The sequence below is a fragment of the Pogona vitticeps genome, chromosome 15 (genome assembly GCF_051106095.1).
Source record: "Pogona vitticeps strain Pit_001003342236 chromosome 15, PviZW2.1, whole genome shotgun sequence".
NCBI lineage: Eukaryota > Metazoa > Chordata > Lepidosauria > Squamata > Agamidae > Pogona > Pogona vitticeps.
Window position 1 is genome coordinate 198,786 of NC_135797.1, and position 23,715 is coordinate 222,500.

The window sequence follows — 23,715 nt, forward strand, 5'->3', positions numbered from 1 at the left end:
TCTTGGACGGGGCGGCCCTGGCAATGCGCGGCCCCTCCTCTCTGGCTGCCCTCCGAGGGAGGGGCCTCAGGTGGAACCAAGGCGTCTTTGTTTGATTTTAATGTTGGAAAAGAAGGGTGCATGTCCAAATCAGTAGCAGTGGCGTTTTCATTCTTCACAGTTGCCATTATCTTCTGGCCCACAGTGGGTGGAGGGTGAAATCATGGGGTGTGAATCTTTCCACCGGGGGGGGGGATGGGGGGTCTACTAACTAGTCCAGATTGAAACTGAAAAATGTGGGCAGGGGTGGTGGCTGTTGCTGAGCATCTAAAGTTTTATGAACAGAGTTTGAGGGGTGGATGTGGATGCCTGAGAGAAGAGGAAGTGGGGGAGACGACTGTGCAGCTAGAGGATCCAACCCAAGGATCCCCCCCCCAAGCCTAGCGTCCTGGTTGTCCCCGCCCCCACCCCCATGGCCTCTTGGCAGGAAGCCCACCAGGAGGGCAGGAGGGGTCTCTCTCCCAGCAACCAAAGACCTGCAGCCGCCTCTCCAAGGGGATGTTCGTCAGGGCTGCTAAGCCTGTCAGGAGAGCGGGGCCAGTCCAGGGCCAAGGTGGCCCCGGGGGGGGGATCCACTCTTCGGCGCCCACGGTGGCTGCAGCGGGATCCTCACCCGCTGCCGCTCGCTTTCTGTAGCAACAGGTGTTCTGAGAGGAGGGGCTTTCCGTGCCAAAGGGGGTGCTCGGCTGCAGCACCAGGAGCTATCGCTGGCCTGAACCCCCAGGGGCTTCTCCAACCCCCCCCTAAGTCCCCCCACCAGGGTCCACCTTGGGGCAGGAGTCCCGTCCTTGAACTGTGCGGCATCAGAGGCCCCTGCCTGTTAAGGCCTGAGGAAGACCTGGAGGGAAATCATTCCCCCCCCCACAAACGCGCCATCAGGTGAAATGAACCCATGGGAGGGGGGGCCACTACAAAGCTAGCCCGTTTTTCCCCTTAGCCACCCACTCCAACGGAAACGGCAGGATGGTTCCCCTGCCCCTGTGCAGAAGGGAAGCACGAGAGATGGAAACAGCCCCCCCACCCCTGTGGTCCCTCCCCCAGGAGATGCTAGGGAAGGCAGTGCACAGCGTGAGGCCCCCGCCCGGAGAAGCCCCCACCCAACTGGTTCCCCCCCCCGTCCACCCCTCCGCCCGGGTCCAGCCTTGGGACCATCCATGGCTCACAGCTTAGGCAAGGGCTCCCTCTAGCGGACGGAGCCCCGAAGCGCAAGGCCAGGGAGGGCCGGCAGAACTGGAGGAGGGGGGGCGCACTGGAGGCACTCATCTCCTGAGCCCCCCCCGGGGGGGTAAGAGAGCAGAAGGGGCCTGGTTGGCTGGTGGGGCCCCAAAGAGGCTCCACAGGGCCCCCTGGTGGCAGCTCCCAGGCAGGGCGGCCCCCTGGAAAGGCTGTGCTCCCCACCCAGAGTGGCCTGGGTGGCCCGATGGGACGGTATAGAAATCAAACACAAAAGAAGAAAAAAACATGGTGGCCCCAAAGGGCTTCCTCCTCTCTCCAAACTGCCTGTGGGTCCGTCTGCATGTGCGGCCTGGCTATTGCCTGCTCCTTGCAAGAGAGCCCCCCACCCAAGAATCAGATGGCCCCAACCCAGAGATTCGGGGGGGGGTTGTTGGTTGCCTGCAGCTGGAATCCCCCTAACCCTGACCCACCCCTGGACCCAAGACTAGACCAGGGAGCCAGGATTTCAAACAAGCACATCTGGCCAGAATGAGACCGGCCACCTTCCCGGCAGGACCAGGGCCACATCGCCTCCATCTGGTCTGGTCGGTTACCCAGCTTGCTCAAAGAGCAGCCAGGAAGCCTTCCCGAACCTTTCGGTGCCCACGTAACCCACCAGGCTCCCACCCTGAACATGCCAACGTCATCCCGTCTGGGAAGAGAAGCAGGGCAGGGCCTGGGGAGCCCAGGGACGGCGGCCGAGGGGCTTCTCGTCCACACCGGAGAGCCCAGGGGGAACCTCACCAGGCCTGGGGGGGGGGGCTTGCTTCCCGTCAGCCTCACGGGTCATGGGTGAGGCGGAGGGCGGCATGCCTGACTCAGGAGGAAGAGGAGGAGGAAGACCCTGCCTGCCGCCAGTGTTTCTGACAAACAAGCCCAACTGGCAGGCTAGAGAGGGATGCCTGCGGGAGCTGGGCCCTCCCTCCGTCCCTCCCCCACGGGGAAAGCAAAGGCACACATGGGGGGGGGGCTCGAGCAGCAGGAAGGTTCTGCCCAAAGGACCAAAAGGGCAGGGCATTTTCAAAGCCTTCCAGGGACCAGCCTTTCCAAAGGTCAGGAGACGTTTTGTTTTTTTCAGAACTGCAGGGATAGCGACAGAAAGAAACTGTTCCAACTGTGTATTTTTTTAAAAAGGCATTCAACTGCTTTTATTTCAAAGTGGCTGGCAAGCATTCCCAACCCCTAGAAATGGCTAACTCAAAGCGTAAGAACTGGCAAAACGGCTGGCCGGGAGAGATGCGCCGGGTTGGCCAGGCGGGACAATTTCCTTTTTGCTTCTGTCGAAACGTGGCTCTCCACTCCCTTCCCTCTCCTTCACGCCAAGGGGCAGAGATGGCAACCCGAAGACGACGACGCCGTTTGGTTCTTAGCACCCGGGAAACCGACAGGTCAGGAGGGGGTCCGATGGGCCGGCCAGTTACAGGCTGGGAGAGCAGAGGAGACAGACAGGCGTGAACAAAGAGACACACACACACACCCCCGGCAGACTGGGCCGCCTTGTGTTCCTCAAGGCCTTCGACGTGGGGGGGGGGGAGCGGCAGTCACCTCCGAGCCCGGCAGCATCTCCAGGGCAGCAAAGAAACCCAAGAGGACCCCCAGCTGGACAGGGCTGGGCCCTCTCCTCCGGGGCCCAGTCACGCTGGTTCTGCCTGGGAGCCCAACCCCCCCCCTCCCGCTTCCACCTGAACCCCCGGCAGAACCAGCCTGCTCTCCCGCCGGGACGGGCCTGGCTGCGTCCCTACCTCTCCTTGTGGTCTCGGCTCTCTTCCTCGTCCTCCTCCTCCTCCTCCTCCTCCTCTTCTTCCTCCTCGGTGGTGACCTTCTCCTTCTCCTCCTCGTCCTCTCCGCCTGCCACGTCGGAAGCGTCACCGCTGGCGCTGTGCTTCTCCTTCTCCCCTCCCTCAGGGAGGCTGACTTTCTGCTTCTCCCCCACCTCTTTGGGGGCATCTTCGCCCCCCAGCTTCTCCCCAGCATCCTCCTGTGGCTCTGAGGATTCCTTGATGCGCTTGGGAGAGGAGTCCTGGGCAAGAGAAGGGAGAGAGATGCACCCAGGATGGGGGGGGGGGGGGAAGGGCTCCCTGGGAGGATAGGCCGCCAGTCCAGGATCCTCCGGCTCTCTCCAGGGCGCGCTCCCGCCCTGCCTCAAGAGCACGGGACCCGGGGCCCTTCTCTCCGCAGGGCTCGGGGCATTTGGGCAAAATGTCTCTCTGTTTTTCTCTCTGCGAAGCGAGTGTGTGTGCACACCCTCCCCAGGAAGCACCAAAGGGCAGACGGGCAGGTTTTCAAGAGGCAGGCAAGGTTTAATGTGGCCAGGATCCAGCCCCACCGGCCCCCAGGCTTCTCCGCTTCCCAGTTCTGGACATGGGCTCAAGCCACCCTGTGGAAACACGTGGGATTCTTTTCCAGACTCTGAGCCCTCTTCGCTTTCTTGCGGAGAAAGAGAAACCATCATAGCCTCTTCTCAGCTGGCACCAGCCGAGGGAGGACCTGCCTCCCCTCAACTCGTGTGCATGCGCACACAGAGACACACACCAGCCTCGGTCCTTGTTTCCCCAACTGTTCTCATTCCAGTGAACAAGCAGGAAGGTCAGCACTGAGGCTGGCGTTGTGTGTGTGCGCGTGTGCTTGTGAGCCTCCCCCCTGCTGCTCCCTGGGGAGGGGAAGCCCCCGCCCCTCCTCCTCACCTCCAGGGCAGCCTCTGCTTTCCTCTTGCTCCCGGCCTTCTCGCTGTTCTTCTCCTTGGACTGCTCGTCGATCACCAGGTTGCCCTCGTCGTCGTCGTCGCTGCTGCCGCCCTCGGGGCTGCCTTTCTTCTTACTCGCCGCCTCTCGCTCGGCTTTGGTGTCTCCTCCTGGGGATCCCTTTTTCTGGGTGGGCTGCAAGGACAGGGAGGGAGAAGTGGGAAAGGGGTGGCACGCCAGAGGAGGACCCACACCCGGCAGGCGGGCAGGCGGGCGGACAGCCGCGGGGAAGAGGTCCAGGCAGGCTTGGCTTCATCAACCTCAAACCCCCCCCCCCAAGAATTGAGGCCATTGGGCCCGGCTTGTCCTGCCCACGGACGCCCTGCAGATGAAGGAGCCCCCCCCTCCAGGACTGGGAAATGGATCTGCCAACCCCCCCATGTGCAATCAGAGGTGGGGGGAGGGGGGTGGAAAACCACAAACGTGTCTCAGGGCGTCCTGCAGGCCAGGAGTGGGAGATCCGGGGCTCAGGCACCCCCAGCCCAGGGGAACCGCTGCCGGAGGGGCCCTCGCGCCCGGACAAGGACCCCCAGGTCCAGCGGCCCTCGCCTGCCCTGGGAACACCTCCCTCCGTGGCCCCAGCCAAGAGGAGGCGACCGGCCCCCTGCCCGAGCCCCCCCCCACCTGGTATCCCGAGGCTTTGACGGTCGGGTTGTTCTCGATCTCCCAGAGGCCTTCGCTGAAGCCTTTCCGCTTGTTGGCCTTCCCGAACTTGGCCTTGCACTCCTCGTAGGGGAAGAGGTCCTTCGGGCCCAGGAATGCCCTGCATGGGGGGGGGGAGAGAAAAAAAAGACGCCCGAGGCCGACGTCACTGTGCCGCGAAGGGGCCGGGCCCCAGGAAGTCCTGTGGGCTTGAGCTCAGGGGGGCGAGGAGGGGGCCAGTTTGCCATTCACCTCCTTTGGCACCCCCAGGGAGCAGAGGGGCACCCCACTTTTCTCAGCAGCACTCCCCCCTCCACACACAAAAGCCCCATGAGCAAAGTGACCGGGGAAAGGGAAGGGAGCCCTCGGCTGGCAAGGCTGAAGGCCAGGGCCTTGGAACGCCGCCCCCCCCCGCCCGGGGTGCCTTCCGCTTCCCCCACCCCCACCGCATTGGAGCCAGCCCAACAAGGGGGATCGGCGCCTGCCTGCCATCCCCAAGGGACTTACGTTTCATGAGTCCCAAAGAAAAAGACTTGGTATTTATTGGAAGCCGATTTGATGGCGGACTCAGGCATCTCGTCGATCTGCGGGGAAGGAAAGGCCTCCTCAGGGAACCTGGGCCTGGCTCAAGCCCTCTGCTTCTTTTCCAGTGGGGTTTTTAACCCCTGCCTGCATTTCCTCGGCCATGCCACCAGGCAGAGGGTGCAGGAGCACCTTTCTTCCGCCAGGCCTGGCAGCAGGGCCGTGAAGGACGGCCGACAGGGCCGCCCCGGAGGAACTCGGCCAGACTCGAACTCAGAGGCACCACAGGAACCGGACAGCAAGGTGAGAAAGAGGGCCCGGGGCGCTGACTGGAAAGTTAATGGACGGGTGGGATTCCGGCTCGGGAACCGTAGCGACGGCCACGGCTCTCTGCGGCCTTGAAATGAACATTTGACAAAACCGTGAAAGGTCAGGGTTTTCCTCACCATCACGAAGATCTTCTCTTGCCTTTGCATGTCACCAGGGCAGCAAAGCCGAGGCCGCTCAGAGGCCGCGATGCTCAGTTACGATTACGATTTTCAACTTCGAAGGGAACGGTACGTTTGTGGCCCCTCCTTGTTTACCCCTTTCACTACTACCCTGTCTAAACATCCTTAACCCTTACCCTCTGCCCTGGTTGGTGTAGTGAACCCCAGAGCCTTGAGTTCAAATTTCTCCCCAGCCCTGCAATGAACGGGGTGGGCTGGCCCTGGGAAAGCCACCCCTGCCCTCTCTGGCTCCCCTTGAAAGCCCGGTTAGGGTTGCTATCAGTCAGTGTTCGAGTCGAGGGCCCACAGCGCCCGAACCGTTACCCCAAAAGATAAAAGTCGGAAGAGCCGTCCAGGCTCTCTGGCAGGGCAAGGGGTGGAAGCTTGCAATCTTCGTTTTGCAAGGCGACGCGTTCCCTGCTGAGAGCTTTTGTAAGGGCCTCTTCGGGGGGGAGGGAGGGGTACGTGCGTGTGTGCGTGTGTGCAATCAAATAAGTAACTGTAACCACAAGGAAAGAAGCTGGCACATCCTAGCTGGCTGGGTGCTGAGGAGGTGACTTTTGGTCTGATCCTGCTTCTGTCCCTGGCAGAGCCAGGATGAGAGGGGCCAGGCAGCACACCTGGCATCCAAGCGCAGGGAAATGGCAGGCTGAAAGTGCTGGGAAGCCATCCCTGTGGTTTTAGGCTGCCCGGTCTCGCCTGCCCTGCCCACACAGAGCCCCCTTGTTGACTCTGCCAGCCTTCTCTGCCCGCAGGTTGGCTGTGGATTACAAACGGCAACAACTGCAAGGGGAGGCTCCAGAGACACACAGACACCACACCTGGCAGGTCCTGGGCAGACAGGTGCGCCTTCTCTGGGGATGCAGGAGGGGGGGAAGGGGTAACACAATCTTCCCTGACTCCCCCATCATCCCACAAAAGAGCCCTACAAAGGAGCCAGGAAGGGCTCTGCCAAGCTCCCAGACTCTGCCTGCCTTCGGATGGGATTACCGCCACCATATTGCAAAGGGATGCACGCGGCCCTCCTCTCCCAAGAACGCCTATCGGGAGAGAAAGGAGGGCCTCTGTCCTAGAGTTCCAGAAGCTTCTCTGGGGCACGGCTAGTCTCCGAGGCAGCAGCTTCTTGGTTCTCCTTGCACCCCAGACAGCCACCCGCTCAGCGGGCTCCAAGACAAGAACAGGGATCACAGGGGGGCCACAGCAGCAGCACAGGCTCCCCCCCCCCGCAAGGGCCACCCTCTACATGGGAAAAAGCGCTCGCCTCGAGGCCGGTGGCTGCAGCCAGCCAAACGCTGAGGCCCAAGCCAGGCCCCGTCCAGTCTCCTGCGAGGGGGAGCCTCTCCAGCCACGAGGCCAACCTCTGCCGCTCCCCCTCTGCGTGGAGCCTGCCCGCCCGCCCGGCCACCACCTCCTGACTCACCACCGCCAGCTGCCACCTGAGCTAACAACGGGTGAGCGGGGCCCGCCTTTTGCTTAGTCATGGCTGCTCCCGAGAAGCGGTGCGAGAGCTTCCTCTCTGGGAAAAGCAGGCGGCTGGCCAGCCGGCCGAGAGGGGTCGCTCGCAGCCACTCACGAGCCAGCCCACCAGTCAACCAAGCCGGGCCAGCCAGAAGACCGCCAGCAGACTGCGGTTTGTCCAGCTACAAATGGGTTGGGCCGGGCCGGCTTCGTCTGTCATGCTGGCAGGGCAAGGGGGATACAAGGACAACACAGCCCGGGGGAAATCCCTGGGGTCGGCCACTGCCCAAGGGGGAGAGAGAGCCCCCCCGAAGGGAACAGGGCAGAGCCCCAAGAAGGCTCAGGGGCCAGTCCCTCTCCAGAAGGCGCTCTTGCTCGCACTTGCACCAGCTGCCCGGGTCGGTGGCCGGAAAGGCCACAAAGGGCGCCCCCCCCCCCCGGCCTGCACCCCAAGTAAACACTGGGAGGCAGGTGGTGCCGAGCATCAGGAGGCGCTCTCCGGGAGGGAGGGGAGGGGGCACAAGGGCCTCCCCCTCCTGCCTGGTGGCACCCGAGACCAGCCCAGGGCACTCCCTCCGGCCCCTCCCTCCCTCCCTCCCTCCTGCAACAGCCCTGGCACCCTGCCCAACCGCCCGCCCGCCCTTGTGGGAGCAGCAAGAGGGGGGAAACCAGGCCCCTCTGGGGAGAGCCAGCCGAGACAACAGGCGCCCAGCCCCACATTGACACATGCATGCCAGGGCCATTGCAACAGCCCTGGGCCTGGCCAGCCAAGAGGAAGTGGGGCGTGGGGGTGCCCCTGAGTTTTGCAAGGGGAAAGCACAGGCTGGTGGGAAGAGAGAAGACCGCGGGGGAGGGGGGAGGACCCATCTTTGCACCCACCACCACCAAAGCCTGTTTGTCAGTTTCCACACATTTCTGCAACAGATAACATTTTTCGTCACTTTGTTGCCAAGAGGACAACTACATATCTTCAGTTGTCTTGGTTAAGACTGTACTGTAAATTTATTTTTTGTTGCCATTCAAAGGAGTCTAGAGATGATGGGAAAAGGGAGGCTGGGGAGGGCAAGAGTTTCTCTAAAGCCAGAACGGCCACAAGGCTTAGGCAAGGCCAGCCTGAGGATCTGAAGCCACTTTGATCCACAGCAATGAGGCTGAAAGGGCTCAGGGCAGCCCCAGGCATCGGCAGCCCCTCTATGGGACGGCCGGCCAGCTCCTGGGCACCGATTTGCACCCCTTGGTTCCCACCTCTCGTGGAAAGCAAAAAAAAAAACACCCTCCGGGCATGTCGCCAGGGGGACCCAGTGCGGCAGGGCAGCCGAGCCAGCCGGAAAATCTGGCTCCCAAGCAGGTTTCTTCAGATCCTGAGGGAGGGGGTGGGGGGTGTCCCAGCTCAGCTGGAGGGCACATCCCCCTGCCCCCACCCCCGACAGTGATGGGCAGGCGGGTCTCATCACCTGCCCCATGGGCGGGCCGTTTCCCTTGAGCCCCTGGCGAGAGAGAGAGAGAGAGAGAGAGGAAGAGGAGGGGCCTGCTGCGGCCAAGGGCCAGGAGACCTCAAACTCGGGACCCCACTGGACCGGTCTCTCAGCCTGAAACAAACCCCCCCAATCTCTTCCCTCGCCAGTTAGACACCGGGAGAGCAGGTGGACTTTGGACAGGTGGAGCCCAGCCTCCTTTGCACAGGTCCTTGAGCAGGGGAGGGGGCTGGGGTGGGGGCCATCCCTCTGGGGGCCTCGCTCAGAGCCAGCGCCCTCGCAAACCAGGCAACCTCTTGGTGGACGCTGGTCTCAAGAGGCAAGCCCCCACTTTCTCAGCCAAACCAAGAGCCGGCTCGGCGCGCCTTCCCCCAGCCAGGCTGCTGCCGCCACCACCTTTCCAGGGTCCATCCCCGACCCAGTGCAGGATCACCTTCTCAGGCCACCGTTCTCTGCCTCCTGCAGCGCACCTTGACCCTTTGGGTGGGTGGGTGGGGGAATCAGCCCTCCCTTCAAAGGATCGCCAGCCCTGGTGCTCTCAGGCATCCAGCTGGATCAAAGCAAGAGGAGGAGGAGGCTCGCTCACTCAGACCCACTGGGCTGGAACCTGCCCACCGCGCTCCTGCCGCCCGTCTCCTCCTCGAAACGTTTCACGGTTCAAACACATCGAGTGGGCAGCACACAAACGGGCAGAAAGAAACAACCACCAGCGTTATGTAAACTCCGACAAAGTCCAGCCCCTCCCCAGCCGGGGGGGGCTGTGATGGGAAGAGCGGCCCTCTCGCCCCACAACCCCCCCATGGGCCCCACAGCAGAAAGCCTGCCTGGGCAGGGGGTGCGCAGGTCTTCTGGGGCACCACCCGGGAGGGGTGTAAGGCTCCTCTCCTCCTTGCCTCCAAAAGAGGGGGGGCACACACAGAAACCAGGGAGGTGGGGTGAGGGGGCAAGCGACCGGCTGAAGCTCTACTAGTTGAGGGGGGGGGAAGGAGGACAGACCCCGGCCCACCTGTTCCTCAGCACCTCCCGCCCACCCCCACTGCCTGGGAGCCCCAGGGGCAGGCAGGCTGAGCCTCCTCTCAACACCAAAAGAGCTTCTGTAGGACACAGCCAGTGCATGCGCACGCACACATACAACCCTGGCCAGGTCCTCTCCCTTCCCTCTCTCTGACACACACGCCAAACTCTGCTGCTTATGAAAGGGATGTGCCAGCATATAATCAATTTTTCTATCAACTGCTTTGCGCCCGCCTGACCTCTGTCACAGCAGATCAAGCCAGGAGGCCGTGAAGGCTTATTTGCACATTAACGAGGGAGGCCGCGGCCGCGGCGCTCCTCCTGGCTGCCTTTTCGTTGTGAATTCTCTCACCACAGCAGTTGCCACAAGGGCCGGGAACCGCCTGTGGTTCATACGACATCCAAGCCCCCCCCCCCCCGTACCCACTGTGTGAGAGAGGTGGGGATGTGCTCCCATGGTGGAGGGCTTGGGAATGGCTGGCCACTAACAAAAGTGTCTCCTTTTGAAGGGCGGGAGCGAGCCCTTTCACTAGGGCCGAAAGTTACACGCGCGCGTCCGTTCGGGCTGAATTCCACAAAGACCGGAAGGCCCGCCTGCCTGACTTTCATGGGTCCAAAATGCTCCTGCCGACCAACACAGATTTATGAACCCAAATTCCGCGTCTCTCAGTTAAACCTGGCCTTAAGTCTTTGATATATAAACAAAATGAATCACAAGTAAACAGGTGATTCGCAAGACCCTGCGTGACACATACGCACGACCAAACAGCGCCAACGTTGTCCTGACAGCGGCTCTCGCCCCACCAAATATCAGGGACCAGTTATGTTCTATTTCAGGGAGAAACAGGCTCTCCTGACCTGGCCCTGCCAGCCAGGACTTCCAGAAAGCCCTGGGCCCTCAACCTGCTGGTAAGTGATCCTGCGCTGCCTCTTTACATGAGTGCAAAAGCTCTTCATGTCCTCACCCCAACTTCCAATTTCTCTACCCCTTCTTCTAGATGATCCCCTGGGGAGTTAGGTACAGGCACCCACGCTCTGACACCTGCCGTGCTTTGCCCGTGGTTCTGTTAAGCGCAAGCGGTCCTGGGGTGTCCCAGACTGTACCCCACCCACTCTGAGGTCGCTTCATCTTGGGCACAGTAAAAATATTGTAGTCAGTAAATTCGTAGAAAGCACTCACTGTAAGTGGTGGCAGGAGAACGGATCATGCCTTCCCTCTAAGAGCCAGGCCCCCAAAACAGCCCCCAGAAGCATCTCCAAAGAGGCCCTTGAGGCCTGCCATCCCCCCCCCCCGTCCCCACCTGAGGGGAAGGCCACCATCCGCCCACCCGCTCTTCCCAGAGACTGGCACTGGGCCGGCCTCTCTTTTTGCCAAGGCAAACCCACCAAGGTGCTTGGATGTGGCCCCTCCTCCCCGGGGAGGGGTGGACTTGATGACCCTTTGAGGACCCCAACTCATAATTCTGTGTTTCTGTAAGCAAAAGGAAAGGGGACGACGGCCCACTCAGCAGAGGTTCCCAGCCAAAGCTTCCTCACCTCCATGGGAGAAAGCCTCATGATGCATCCAAAACAGACCGTCCCCCTCAACAGAAAGATCTTTCTGGAAGTGCCCTCCCCCACCTCAGCGAGAGTTAGCGGCCGGCCAGTTACCAGCCAGCCCCAAACGCAGGTAGCCAGCCTGCCTCCCTGCCTGGGCAGCCCCGAAGGTGGAGGAACACCTCCCAGGTTTATGGGGAACTGAGGGGGGGGGAGTGGCCACGTGCAAGCCTAGACGATCTCTCTCTCTCTCACACACACACACAAACACACTGTTGCAAGTAGGACCCCCAGTGAAGCACCAGCAGCAAAGGGCCCTGCTGTGGGGTGCCCCCACAAGAGTTCTCCATCCAGAATCACCTCTTCTCTCCGGAATGGAGGCCGACGGACACTCACCTACCTCAAAAGGTCGTTGTGCTGAAACCCCTCCCCCCACCTCCCCGAGAGGGCCAGAAGGGGTAGGGCTTGGCATCGCTGTGAGGTCTCTTGCGGCAAAAACAAGCAAGAATCTTGTGCCTGCTGGGAAACCCACCACCTTCGATTGGGCCCAAGACTTCATGTTACTTGGTCCACTTCTGAGGCAACGTCACGATTTCTGTGTTCTCTGATGCTATCAGGGGTGGAAAGTTTAAATCCATTGATCGACTGTAACCCCAATGAAATCACAGAATAGATTTCCTGGCAGGAGGTAACCCTGGTTAAGGTAGATTGATTGATTGACAGCCTCTCCTCCTCCTTCTCCTCCCCCCACTTGGCAGAGGTGGCACCGTTTCTGGGACACCTTTCCCTCTCGCAAGAGGAGACCCTTCCCGTAACCGGGGAGGAAAGGGTGACACCAGCCAGCCCCTCAACCACCACCCCCTCTTTGGCAAGAGGGATGGTTATCCTTGGAATGACCGGACAGGGGGCCACGGCAAGGCTCTTCCGGTCTCCTGGGGCTATTCAGTGGCTACAACGTGGTGGCACTGTCCTTGATGGAGAGACACGTAGCTTCTGCCGCTGAAATGGATGGCTCTGAAACCCCTTGTGGCCCGTTGCCTTCTTTCACTGGGAGGCAGCCCTCCTGACACTGGCGCAGAGTCAACCCTCCTCCAGGCGCTCAATGCCCCTTACGCCCAGGAAGTGGGACAGCAAGTGTTGTCTGTCGAGATAAAGCCAAGCACCACCCCGTTCCAGTCACGCCGTCCCTTCACCGGGTGGCGATAGCTGTCTGAGGACATGCACAACATTGCCTGTTTCGCACTTGCCCACCCACCCCCCCCGTCCCGGCTCCCCAAGGGAATGAGGAAGTGTGTGCCAGGTGCAACCAGGGGGGCGTCCAGAACACCTGCAGGATCCCTGCAGTGCACATCCTTGGGGGGGAGGTCAGAGGAGTGCCATCGGGCATGCCTGTAGGTGGGTGGGTGGCCATCTGCCCCCCGTTTCAGGTGCGCCTGCCCATGGCCTGCACTTCATGAAGCCTTGGTGCCAGAGCAAGCGTGGCCAGGCTTTCAATGGGCCAACAAACCCAGACGTGTGACTAGTTCCTTCCTTGTTGTTTTTGGAGCATCCCCTTTAAGGCAGGCTGGTCTTTCTTGGGCTCCAATGCTAGGCGGATCAGGTGAGGCCAGGCCACCCGAGGACCACCGGGGAGCTCACCGCCCATAGACCCCCAGCCAGCCCCTTGGCCTTTCTCTCCAAGTTGGGGGGAAGAGGGGCAGACACACCGCCAGAGCCGAAACCTGCCCCTGCTGGACCCGATCCCAGCATCCTTCCAAAGGGCCCCCTCATTTCCCCATTCCCCCGCCGGAGACAGCACACAGAAAGAGGGCAGTCTACCCGACAAGGAACAGCCAAAGAAAGAAAGGGCCTGGGAGAGACCCACTCCCTCCGCCAGGCACATGCTGCCTGCTTGCAGAGCGGAGGGGGGGGGAGCCTCTTCTCTGAGCCCAGAGGCCGGCCGGGCCGGGCCTCCTCCCCGGAAAGAGCTCGGCTTCGGGTCCCAGAAGGGCTTTTGGGCGTCTCTACTGGGGACGGGGATTTGCACCTCCTCCATCTCGGCCCCCTGGGGGAGGCGGCGGCGGGGAGAGAGCGGCTCTTCGGCCTTTCCCTCCCCTTCCCAGCTAGGTCCTGCCTGGGGCTCCCGCGCTCCGATCCCCCGCGCCCCGCCCTGGCACCGAGAGCGCGCCGAGGGGGGTGAAGGGGGGATCCTCTGCGTGGCCGCCCCCAAGCCCTCCCCCCCTCCCTCCCTCCCGCCCGGCCCACCCCGCTAGGCCCGACCGGGCGCATCGGCCGGCAAGAAGGCCGCGGGCCAGGAGCCGCCGCGGGGACCAGCTGGCGGGCGGGCGGCGGCGGCTCCGGGCCCCGGCGATCGGCGCTCCCTCCCTCCCTCCCTCCCTCCGGGCCGGCAGGTGCGCGGCCTGGGCTTCCTGCCGGGCGGGGATGGCGGCCGAAGAGGGCCCCCGCTTACCCGGGCGGGCCAGTGCGGGTAGCCCTTCATCTTGGCGAAGACCAGATCGCCGCACTTGTACTCGCGCGGCCGGTTGGAGCGGGACATGGCGCGGCCCGGCCCGGCCCGGCCCCTCCTCCCCGACCGCTCGCCTGCTCCTCCTGCCGCCGCCGCCGCCTCGCGGGAGTCTCGCCTGGGCGCCCGCTCGTCGTCGTCCTCCTCCTCGCCGCCACCAGCCGCAGCCCGAGCAGGGCCGTCTCGGGGGCCCGCCAGCGAGAGGGGGCCGGGCGGCGAGCACGCGCGCCGATGGGGGTCCGGGCGGGAGCGGGAGCCGGAGCTGGGCCTCCTCCTGCTCTTGCTGGCTGGGCGGGCTCGCGGGCTCCCCCTGCCTGGCCCGGCCCGGCCCTGGCTTCCCTTCCCGTCCGCCACTTCCGGGCTCCCTCCTGCCGCCGTGCGCCACCCTCCGGCGGGTCTGGGCAGGAGGACTCCCGCTCGCCAGCGGGAGCCAGGGCCGAGCCGCCCGGGGCATGACGGGAACGGTAGTCTTCCGCCGACGGACCTGAGCCCCCACTCTTCCTTTCAAGGAAAATACTAAGTGACTTGTACCCCTAGGGTGGGCGTTGGCCTGAGACCATCCCGAGCCCAGCCTCCCCGCCCGGGGGGGGACAGCCCAGCCGAGTGTTCACCCCACCCCACATGTCCCCGTGGCCCGGGAGAGCGTGCGAGCCCGCATCTTCCAAGGGTCAGTGTATGGAAGACTATGTCGCGTGAGAACCCGTGTACTCGGGACTTCGTGAGGACAAGGTTGGGATCTGTGCCTCCGCCCTTCCCGGCGCAACGCGCCCAGGGCGGATGCCGAGGAGATTCCCTGAAAGTGGCACCTCGTTGGGGGTGGGCGCTGGTTGGAGGGACGGGACGAGCTGCCCGCCCCGCCCCGCCCCCAAGTCTGCGCGGCTTCTTTACGCCCGGCAAGCGCTTCCGGGCCGCTTCCGACGGGAAGGGGACGCTCTGGCCCCGCCCACCCCGCGCAGCCATTTTGAGTCTTCTTGGAGCGCGCGGGCCGAACCGCGCGCAAAGGCTGACGGGAGTGGCGACCTTTTCCGTCCGGGAGGTCGGAAAACAAGGCCGCAGCCTCACCAAAGGACTCAGACTCCCAGCAAGCCCCGCGCGGCAGTACCCGCTCGGAGCCAAGGGCAGCTTTCGCGGAGAGGGCTTCTGGGAGTTGTAGTTCTCCGCCTCGGCGGCGGCCCTGGAAAGGCGGGAGGAAGAAGAAGCCATCCCCAGACTTCTGCTTCCACGGCGGCCGCCATTACCCGGAGCAGAGGCGGAAACCGCGCTGGGCCTGGAGCGGGCCGTCAACCGCCCCCGGCGCGAGGGGAAGGCGGGAGCTATTTCCGAGCCCACACCGCACGGCCCTTGCTTCCGGCGGGCCGTGGCGGCGTTGCCATGACGACCCTCCGGGCCTAGTGGCTTGGGCACCGCGGCCTAGTCCGGCGGACACAGCCTCGGACTCGCGCAGGAGCCCTAGTCGGGGACATGTCACTCGTGGCCTACGCTAGCAGTGAGGAGGAGTCGGAGGCGGAAAGTGACTCAGCCGAGGAGGAGGAGGAGGAGGAGGAAGAAGAAGAAGAAGAAGAAGAGGAGGGTGGCAGCGAAGAAGAAGAATTAGAAGAGGGGGGAGGAGGAGGGTCGGAGGCGGGCGAGGGAGCCTGGACGGAGCGCCGGGCCCGGGGCCTTTTCTCGGCCTTGCCGCCGCCCAAGGCCAGCCCGGGGCTCTCTCGGCTGCCGCCGCCGCCGCCGCCCAAGGCCAGTTTTCCCCCCGGGCCCTCCTCGCCCGCCGCTGCCCCCGCCGAGCCCGGGCGGGCCGCCAGGCCCAAGAAGCGGGCGCAGCCCGTCCGCATCGCCGCCCCGCAGCTCCACTCGTCGGAGGTGAGGCCGGGGCCGGGGCCGCTTGCATGAGGAGCGCTTTGCATGGGGCCCTTCCTCCCGCTACAGAACGGTGGGGCCTTCGGGCTGCCTTGGCCGCTCCGGTAGCCTTCCTCCTCCTCCCCGCCCGCCCGTCCCCCCTGCTCGGCCACGTTTCTGTCTTTGAGGGCCGGCGTACCCACGTGGCGGTGGCCCCGCTTGGCCTTATGGGTGCCCACGCCGACCAAGGCCATGGGGTTGGAACGGCCGATGGGTTCGGCTTGGGTGCCCAGCCTCCAGGACCCTCTGGGCAGGACTCGCCACCTGCCCCCGGCCTTCTCGGGGGCCACTGAAGCCTCCTTGGTGGAGAAGGGCCCTTCTCGGCTCCTGGCGCTCAGCGCTGTCTCTCTTGCTCTCTCTCAGTCAGATTCCGAAGAAGAGGAGCCGGCCAAGAAGCAACCTGCCGCCCAGGTGAGGTCGCAGGCCTGTCGCCACCTTGCTTTGGAGAGGGTGGGGTTTGGCCTTTCGCGTTTGGAACAACCGGAAGGATCTGTGGGCGAGACCAGGCCTCGAAGACGAGGCCTCTGGGCCACTGGTCGGGGCAGCGCTGCTCAGGTCTTTGGAAAACACACACACCCCCGCTCACCCCTGGGGTGTGGTGAGTTGAAGGGTCTCCCTGCTGACCAGCTGAGCCTGACCTCAAAGGAGTGCTGGTGGTGAAGCGCTCCCCACGAAGGTGGCTTTCCCTGGCGGGTCTCCCTCTTGTCAGAGGAACTGTGCCTCGGCCGGGCAGCAGCTTCTTCTCTGCATGAAAGGAAAGCACCTTGGGCTCTTTTTTTTTTCTGCTTGGCATGGAGCACAGGCAGCAGGAGCCTCCTCTCCAGAGCACATCAGTCATTGCACGCCGCGCACAGGGAAGGGGCCCAGGAGGATCCTGACATGGGGTTGGCCTTGTCTTAAGCAGGATCTGTTCAGTTACCAAGCAGCACAGCCTCCGCACAGGGGTGTGTGTGTGTTTGTTTGTGGACTGAGAGGCAGGAGGTGTGATCCACGGGAGGCGAAGGGGGAGCGATTCCAGGGAGAGGCCAGGGAGGCGTTCCGCTGCAGAACTTCCTCCTACGAGGGAGGTGGAGTGACAGGCGCCAGTGGGGCTGCTCTCCAAGAGGGCGAGGGACAGGCCTGGATCTCGGGGCTCTTGGCGGCAGCTGGTCAGGACAGTGCCAGGATCGCCACTGGGTTGCAGCTGGGGCGGGGGTGGGGGAAAGGGACCTGGGCGTGGCTGCCCTCCTCTCCCACATCTGGAGGCCAGAGGAGGGAAGCCGTTGGCATCGTTCCTTCTTGGAACTCTTTTCTTCTTCCGATGAGCTGAGATGGACGGAATGCTCTTGGGAGAGTGAGGGAGGGAGTGGGCAGGCAGATGTTTCTGTGGGCTACAGAGGGCACCGGCAGCTGCGGCTGAGATGCCAAGGGGAGGAGAGTGCTCCACTGCCCCTGCCCTCCTCCTTCCCATGGACCTTCCTCTTCCTTCCCCTCGTAGGGCCACAGCGAGGGCAGCAGCCTGTCGGCGCTGCTTCCCCAGCCGAAGAACCTGACGGTGAAGGAGACCAACCGGCCGCTCCTGCCCTACGTCTTTTCCCGGAAAGCGGCTGAGAACTCTGCTGGGGCCAAAGGTCCGGCCTCCTCCTCTTCCTCAGCCTCTCTCAAGAAGCCGCTGCTCCAGCCGGCCTCTGCTGCTGCTGTCACCACCACCCCTTCCCCGTCGGCCATCAAGGCGGCGGCCAAAAGTGCCGCCCTGCAGGTGACCAAGCAGATCACGCAGGAGGAGAACGACAGCGACGAGGAGGTGGCCCCCGAGAACTATTTCTCCCTCCCCGAGCGGAGGGAGCCCCCTGCCCTCACCCCGCCGTCCTATGTCTTCCCGGGCCCCACAGTGCCCGACGATCTGCCCCCAGGAACGGAGCCGGAAGGCCAGGATGTGGCTGGCGCTAATGCCCCACTGGAGTTCAAGACAGGCGCCCATCCCGCCTCCCACGGCTGGGCCCCGAAGCCAGGTGAAGACTACAGCAGCAGGCCCTTCGCGGCCCCCTATCCCGGTTACGGCGGTGCTGGTGGCCCGGCGGCCTACTTTCAGGTGGGTGGACGAGGCTCCGACTTCCACGGCATCTTGTTCTTCTGCCTGATGACCAGAAATGGCGCTCTTTTTTTTGTGCCAGCAGGAAAGGAACAAGCTTTGCTGATTCCTTCCTTCATACATACCTACATTTTGCAAGACTTGCTTCCCACCTTTTTTCCTCTAAAGAGTACAAAGGTGGCCTACCTGGCTGTCCTCGTTTACCCCCCCCCCGGCCCATCTCCATGAGGCAGGTCAGGCTCAGAGGGTGGGGCGGCCGGGGGTGTGTGTTTCGCGGTGGAGTGGAGATTTGAAGTGAAGTTCCAGTCGTTTTACTCACTGTCATTCTCCACCGATATCAATCTCTGGCAGCATCAACATGATGTTTGCATGGTCTTGTTGTGCCGACTTATGGAAATTAGGTGCTCAGGCTGGAGAGTGGACCAAATCAGCCCGTTGCCCCGCAGCTCGCTCTGGCCTTTTTTGTTTTGCTTCAGAAAAGGAAAGGGCGCTTCAGGGGTGGGGGGGAGAGGTTTGCCTCCAAGGGGGTAGGAAGCTGTCATTTTTCTCGCTCTGGGGGTCAGTGATGGGGGAGGAACAAATCAACTTTGTGTGATTGTGGCGTCACAAAAAAGAGTGCTACTTGTGAGTCGTTGGCCGAGGGAGAGATGCTGGGCTGGGGGGGAAGCCCGAGAGTTCACATCAGGCCGTTGCAGGGTCTGGGCCTGGGGGCAGGTTCAGGACAGGTGGCAGGAGGGGCTTTGGGGAAGAAGAGCTGATGGGGAGGGAGGCCCTGAGATTTTGGGCAACCTGAGCGTTGGATTGGTGGTGAAAAGGCTGGCTGGACTGGCAAGTGAGATGGACTTGGTGATGACCGTCTCTTTCTCGAAAGGAGAACAACACACACGAAGCAACGCAGGCATGGCAAAGAGTGGGCGCCAGCAGTCGGCTGAAGGCACTGGCCCCCTGTTTCAGTGCGGGTGTGGAGATTTCCTTGTCTGGCTGATGGGAGGGCAGGAAGGATAAGGCCGGGCACCCCCAGGAGAACCTCTCCACTGAGGAGCCCCTTCCGCTGTCTTTCTTTGCAGCAGGACTACTACAGCAGCGGCTACTACCAGCAGACGGAGCCGGCCCTGGGGCCACTACAGGAAGTGAGCCCTGCCGCCGATGCTGCCGCCTCCTCCTCCTCTTCTTCCTCCTCTTCCTCCTCCTCCTCCTTCATGGATGATGAAGCGGTGAGCGGTTGCTCTGGGGCCCTTTGAGGCCAGGGGTTGGGCGACGAGACGCCTGGAGTGGGACCCCTCCTGTTTGGGCCTGCTTACGTAAGGCCCCTTGCGCTTGGCTGCCCCATGAGCCTCGGAGGGGATGTGGGGCTTCCTTGGGGGGGGAACCCGCTTGATCCTTGGCCAGAAGGCCTGACGGAAGGTTTCTGAGGTGGCGGGGGCTCGCCCTCGGTCAGCTTGGGCTGGTGGGTCCTGGTGAGGGGGAAGAGACCGATGGCCCCCTGAGGTGTGGGCTAGGCGTGTGTGTCTCCTGGCCAGGATTTAAGATTGCCAGAAATGTGGACGCCATGGGAGGCCTGAGCCTTTTTTCCAGAGGAAAAGCAGAAACTTGGCCCAAATCTGAAAGACTCAATGCAGAAACTTTCCTCTGATTTTCCTCCCCCCACCCCCGGGTTGGGGTGGGGCTTTAGATCTCTACTGTGAGCAGTCCAGCAGCTTGGGGAGCTGTGAGGAGGGGGCGCGGGGTGAGGGGCAAGGGTCTGCAGGGGCCAGCGAGGCTCCTGGCCCAACACTCTCCTTCCTTCTCTCCTCCTCGGGCAGTTCAAGCGCCTGCAAGGGAAGCGCAACCGGGGGCGGGAGGAGGTCAACTTTGTGGAGATCAAGGGGGACGACCAGCTGAGCGGCGCCCAGCAGTGGCTGACCAAGTCCCTGACGGAGGAGCAGAACATGAAGTCCTTCAGCAAGGTGAGGGGCTAGCCTGGGCGGAAGGGGGCCAGTGGGCATGGGCGGGCGTGTGGGACAGTCTCGAGCGGGAAGAGGTGCCGCTTCCGCTTGGCGCAAAGCCCCGTCCCCGGGACAAGTGTGGCTGATCTGTCTCTCCTCGCAGAAAAAAGGGGAGCAGCCGACGGGGCAGCAGCGGAGGAAGCACCAGATCACCTACCTGATCCACCAGGTGAGGCTCTCAGCTTGGCCTCCTCGAGTGAGCGGCCCAAGCCCCTTCCCCCACTTTCTCCCCAAGCCCACCCCTGGCCCCCTTTTCGTTGGGTCTCCTGCCTCGGGGCGTCTCCCCGGCCGAGAGAGAGAGCCGCTTCTGTGCTTGCAGAGAAGGAGCCTGTTACCTACCTGGCCGGCGGCGCGTGCCCACCCCAGAGTCCGGCTGCCTTCCCTGCCGTCTTCCTTGCCCAGGCTGGAGGCCTCTCTGCTTCCCAGGGCGGGGTGGGGCGGGGAGCGACACCCCAGGCGCTGGGCCGCAGGAAGGGGTCCTTCCCTTCTCCCCTGATCGGCTTCAGTGGGGGGACCTGTTGGAGTCCGGTGCTGCGTCAGGGGGGCACAGAGGTGTTCTCTTCCCCTGCGCTGCCACGCTTCCCACTGGCTGTGCTCCTACCCCCCCCCCCCCGTTCTGCCGTGCCTCATGCAGCTTCCAAGGCTCCCTCCCCCCTCCAGGCCAGGCTAGGCCAGCTTTCCTCTCAAGGGCATCTTGTCCAACGCTACAGCACCCTTGTTTTTTAAGCAGCAGAGAGGGTGGGCCTCCCCCCACCCTCACCTTGCTCCTTATTTTTGCCTAGCCGCCCCCCCTCCAGGCCTCCCCCCATTTGACACGTCCTTTCCCCCCACAAGTGCAAAGGTTGCACTTGGGCAAAAAGCTGCCGGGAGGAAAAACCCATCTGCCTCTGGGTCGCCCTTGGCCCCCCCATGGATTCTGTCCCATGCGTCCTCTTCCAGGTCCCACAGGGCTTTCCACCGTGGGGCAGAGGCTCATGGAGGTGATGGGGAAGTTGGGTCCTGGCCTCTCTTCTCACTCCCTCCCCTCCACACTCACCCCTGGGCATCTCTTTCTCTGGGGCAGGCGAAAGAACGTGAGCTGGAGCTGAAGAACACGTGGGCTGAGAACAAGCTGAGTCGGCGGCAGACGCAGGCCAAGTACGGATTCTAGGATTCCTCCTCCTTCCTCCTCCTGGCCCCGGCTGCTGCCGCCGCCGCTGCCACCACCACCACCACCACCACCACCATCACCGCCTGCGATTCCCAGCCACGGCCATGCTGCTCGGCCGAAGTTGACAGAAGGCAAGGGCAGCCGAGGAGGAGGAGGAGGAGGCAGCCCAGCTCCCTGTGGTGTCCAGCGAAAGCGATTTCTCCGGCACCTCTTCGGGACTCCCCCCCCCCCCACAAGATCCTCTGCCTGTGTCTCCCAAGACCGATAGTTTGTTCCAGCAGCCCTTGTGGCGCCTGGAGGAGGACAATGAGAGAGACTTTCGGTCGGTTGGTGGTGCTGCCGTCCCGTCCCGTTCCCCCCCCTCGTGTCTCCCAGGCAGGCCCTCCTGGTGGTTCTGGTCCTGGCGCTCTGGCTGCAGGTGGGCGTTTGAGGCGGAGACCAGCCCTCACCCCCCCCTCGTCCCAGACCTGCCCTGGCCTCTGTTCCTCAGGGGTGTTTGGAGATCAGTACCAAATCTTGCTGGAGGTTCCTCCCACACACACACACACCCGTGTTCCCCCTGGCCCAGCCCTCCCCAGAGAGCCATAAGGACACAGGACTGTTTGTTGTGCCCTGGGGGCAGGGAAGGGCCGGGGGGGGGGAGGGTGTCTCTACGTCTCCCCAGCAGGCCTTGTGTACTTTGGCAGCCCTTGCAGCAGAAGGAAGGTGTCTCCAGACCAGCCTTCCTCCTCGCCCCCTCGTCCAGAAATTGGGAGGGGAGTTCTTATGTCGTTCCCCCCCCCCAAGCTCCAGCGAGGCTTGCAAATTCGGGAGGGGGGGAAAGGGCAGGAGTGGAGGCTGAAGAGAAGGGTCCCTCTGTTCCCCCCCCCTTTTGCACGCCCCCCCCGTGTCCTCCTGCGGCCCTCCTCCTCCTCCTCCTCGTGTGTTTGCGTCCTTCGCTGTTGTTCCCACTGTCCAGGTTGCAGCCGCCTTTCCCTTTGGAGGGGCGTCCCTCTTGCTGCCAAAGTTAATTGGGGGGTGGAGGGGAAGGGATGGTATTTTTATTGTTAAAAGAGAAAATCTAGTTTATTTCAGTGGATTTTATTTTATTTTTAGGAACTTAGAAAAGCTTCCCTTTTTTGGGGGGGGGGGAATTCCAAAATAAAAGCTGTCATTGAGTATTTCTCTTTGCTTTTGATGGAGACTTTGCCCAGTAACGCTGCCGCAGCCGCCGCCTCCGTGCAAGTGGCCCCAGAGTCCCCCACCCTGGCTGTTCCCACAAGCGGGGCTGGGCTGGGCCAGGCCGGCCCCGAACTCTTTGACCTTTCCTTCCCCCGATGGGTGGGGCCCCCAGGGGAGCTCCTTCTGCCACCGCCACCCCCCCCCCGGTCCGTCTGGAGCCTTGACAGGAATCGGGGATCCTCGCCCTGTATTGGCCATGGTTGACGCGTGATGATCCAGAGCTCCCTGTTGGGACCCCTTTTCCCCGCTGGGCCGCCGGAGGGCAGTCCTGGGGGTCCAGGAAGGTCTGATGGGGCTGGGGGGGGACGAGGGGAGGAGGGCAAGCTGGGAGGGCCCAAGAGCCACAGTCGCTTTGGGCCAGAAGCCCCGCAAGCAGCGGGAGGCGCCCTCCCCCGCCTGGCCCTGGGGTGGCCTTTCCGGTCTCTTTCCCGGGGGGGGGCAGGGGTCCCAGCAGGGAGTGAGCAAAAAAGGGGGGGCACAGCCTCCATGGCTCTTCCGCTCTGGGGTGCCCACAGAAGCCCAGCCTTCGTGGTGCAGAGCACCCCCAGCCTTCCTGGGGTTCCGGGGGGGGGCACGCTCTACCCAGGAGGCAGCCCCCACCCCACCCACCCCTGGGGTCTGTCAGCCCCTCTGCCACGCTGGGGGGCCCCCACCTTGAGGGGACGTGGTGGGCCTGGCTGGGGGCTCTCCGCCGCCCACCGGGAGGGGGGGCTCGGGGGGGGCAGGGAGGGAGCGAGGAGTTGATCCCAATTCTGGAAGGCGCCCCCGGCCCCACAGAACGCCCCAGACTATAACTCCCAGGATCTCTCCGGCTGATGGGAGCTGTAGTCCTGCGCCCCTGCCCGGATTGCTGGCCGCCTCCGCCTCCTCTTCTCTCTCTCTCTCTCTCTCTCTCTCTATTAAATAAAAACAATTATGACAAATGGCAGAAAGGAAACTAATAGAGACACAGAGTAACCACCGCGCGGACGGGGGGGGGCGCAGGGCCAACCTTTTCCCCCCCTTCCCCCCCTTTGGGCCTCCCAGGAAAGGCGACCCGGAAGTCGTCGCTCTCCCCGCCCCCGCCCGCCCGGCACTGCGCGCGCAGGCGGCCCCCTTCCTGGAGGGCGGGGCTGCTCGCTGGGCGTCCCTGGCCCCTCCCTCCCGGCTCTCTTCTCCCCCCAGAATCCCCCGCGGGCGGACTGAGGCGGGGGTGGGGGAGGGGCACCACCTCCTCTCTCTCCCTCCCCCCGCGGCCCCCCCTTCCCTTCGCCGAGGTGCCTCGAGGGGGCTGAGGCGGCGGGGGGGGCCTCCGGGCGGGCCCCTCTCCAGTTAAGAGAGAGAGAGAGAGCGCGCCCCCCCCGGCTGCCCGCCCCCCTCCCGCCCGGCCAGGGCCCTTTATTTCTTCGGTTCCCCGGCCGGTCTCTCCGCCCTCTGCCCCCCCCCCCCAAGGCGGCCTTCTCTGGGGCTGAGCCTCGGCCGTGTAGCGGGGAGGGGGGGGGAAGGCTGGCCGAAGGGGGGGGGGCACCGGCAGAGAGCCCAGCCAGCCACACAAAGCAGCCCCAACCCCCCCCCCCCCAAAACACACACACACAAGCCTGGGTGGCAGCGGGAGGCAGACGGGCCCCCCCCCGCACCAGAAGGCTCTGCGCCCCATTGGGCAGCCTGGCTTTGCGCCCCCCCCTCCCCGCCGAGCCTGGGCCCTGCGACCGGGGGGGGGGGGAAGCGCAGAGGGGCGAATGGCTTCCCTGAGGGAGGCCTGCTTTGAAAGAGGTGGGGGGGGCTG

At 63.6% G+C, this 23,715-nt stretch overlaps 3 protein-coding genes across 5 annotated transcripts in view; 2 read left to right on the forward strand and 1 right to left on the reverse strand.

Annotated features, from left to right (window-relative positions):
- Positions 1 to 2,375: 2,375 nt before the first annotated feature.
- HDGF (heparin binding growth factor) lies at positions 2,376 to 13,956 on the reverse strand. Of its 2 annotated transcripts, none has more exons than XM_072984132.2 (6): positions 13,580 to 13,956; positions 5,145 to 5,221; positions 4,620 to 4,758; positions 3,939 to 4,130; positions 2,997 to 3,274; positions 2,376 to 2,678 (listed from the first exon to the last, which is right to left on the reverse strand). In XM_072984132.2, exons 1-6 carry the CDS (start codon positions 13,664 to 13,666, stop codon positions 2,672 to 2,674), a joined length of 780 nt encoding a protein of 259 aa, XP_072840233.2. In that variant the 5' UTR covers positions 13,667 to 13,956; the 3' UTR covers positions 2,376 to 2,671. The 2 variants fall into 2 exon arrangements, with proteins under 2 accessions (XP_072840233.2, XP_020653785.3); XM_020798126.3 differs by lacking the exon at positions 13,580 to 13,956 and adding an exon at positions 7,068 to 7,177.
- Positions 13,957 to 14,631: 675 nt separating this feature from the next.
- PRCC (proline rich mitotic checkpoint control factor) lies at positions 14,632 to 21,889 on the forward strand. Of its 2 annotated transcripts, none has more exons than XM_072984138.2 (7): positions 14,632 to 15,487; positions 15,887 to 15,934; positions 17,001 to 17,594; positions 18,662 to 18,808; positions 19,397 to 19,540; positions 19,683 to 19,748; positions 20,643 to 21,889. In XM_072984138.2, exons 1-7 carry the CDS (start codon positions 15,095 to 15,097, stop codon positions 20,727 to 20,729), a joined length of 1,479 nt encoding a protein of 492 aa, XP_072840239.2. In that variant the 5' UTR covers positions 14,632 to 15,094; the 3' UTR covers positions 20,730 to 21,889. The 2 variants fall into 2 exon arrangements, with proteins under 2 accessions (XP_072840239.2, XP_072840240.2); XM_072984139.2 differs by having other exon boundaries at positions 18,665 to 18,808.
- Positions 21,890 to 23,114: 1,225 nt separating this feature from the next.
- The window catches only part of LOC110081510 (death-associated protein kinase 2), a 10,753-nt gene continuing 10,152 nt past the window's right edge, over positions 23,115 to 23,715 (forward strand). The window contains exon 1 of the mRNA XM_072984137.2: positions 23,115 to 23,715. This exon is cut by the window's right edge and continues 242 nt beyond it. The gene's annotated coding sequence lies outside the window, so the exon portion shown is untranslated.

Excerpts from the sequence above, each read along its gene's own strand:
- PRCC (XM_072984138.2), top strand. The coding sequence starts at position 15,095 with ATGTCACTCGTGGCCTACGCTAGCAGTGAGGAGGAGTCGGAGGCGGAA. Across the intron at positions 18,809-19,396 it reads CCTTCATGGATGATGAAGCG|TTCAAGCGCCTGCAAGGGAA; the intron begins GTGAGCGGTTGC and ends CTCCTCGGGCAG. Across the intron at positions 19,749-20,642 it reads TCACCTACCTGATCCACCAG|GCGAAAGAACGTGAGCTGGA; the intron begins GTGAGGCTCTCA and ends TCTCTGGGGCAG.
- HDGF (XM_072984132.2), bottom strand. The coding sequence starts at position 13,666 with ATGTCCCGCTCCAACCGGCCGCGCGAGTACAAGTGCGGCGATCTGGTC. Across the intron at positions 4,131-4,619 it reads TCAAAGCCTCGGGATACCAG|CCCACCCAGAAAAAGGGATC; the intron begins GTGGGGGGGGGC and ends CTGTCCTTGCAG. Across the intron at positions 3,275-3,938 it reads AAGCAGAGGCTGCCCTGGAG|GACTCCTCTCCCAAGCGCAT; the intron begins GTGAGGAGGAGG and ends TCTCTTGCCCAG.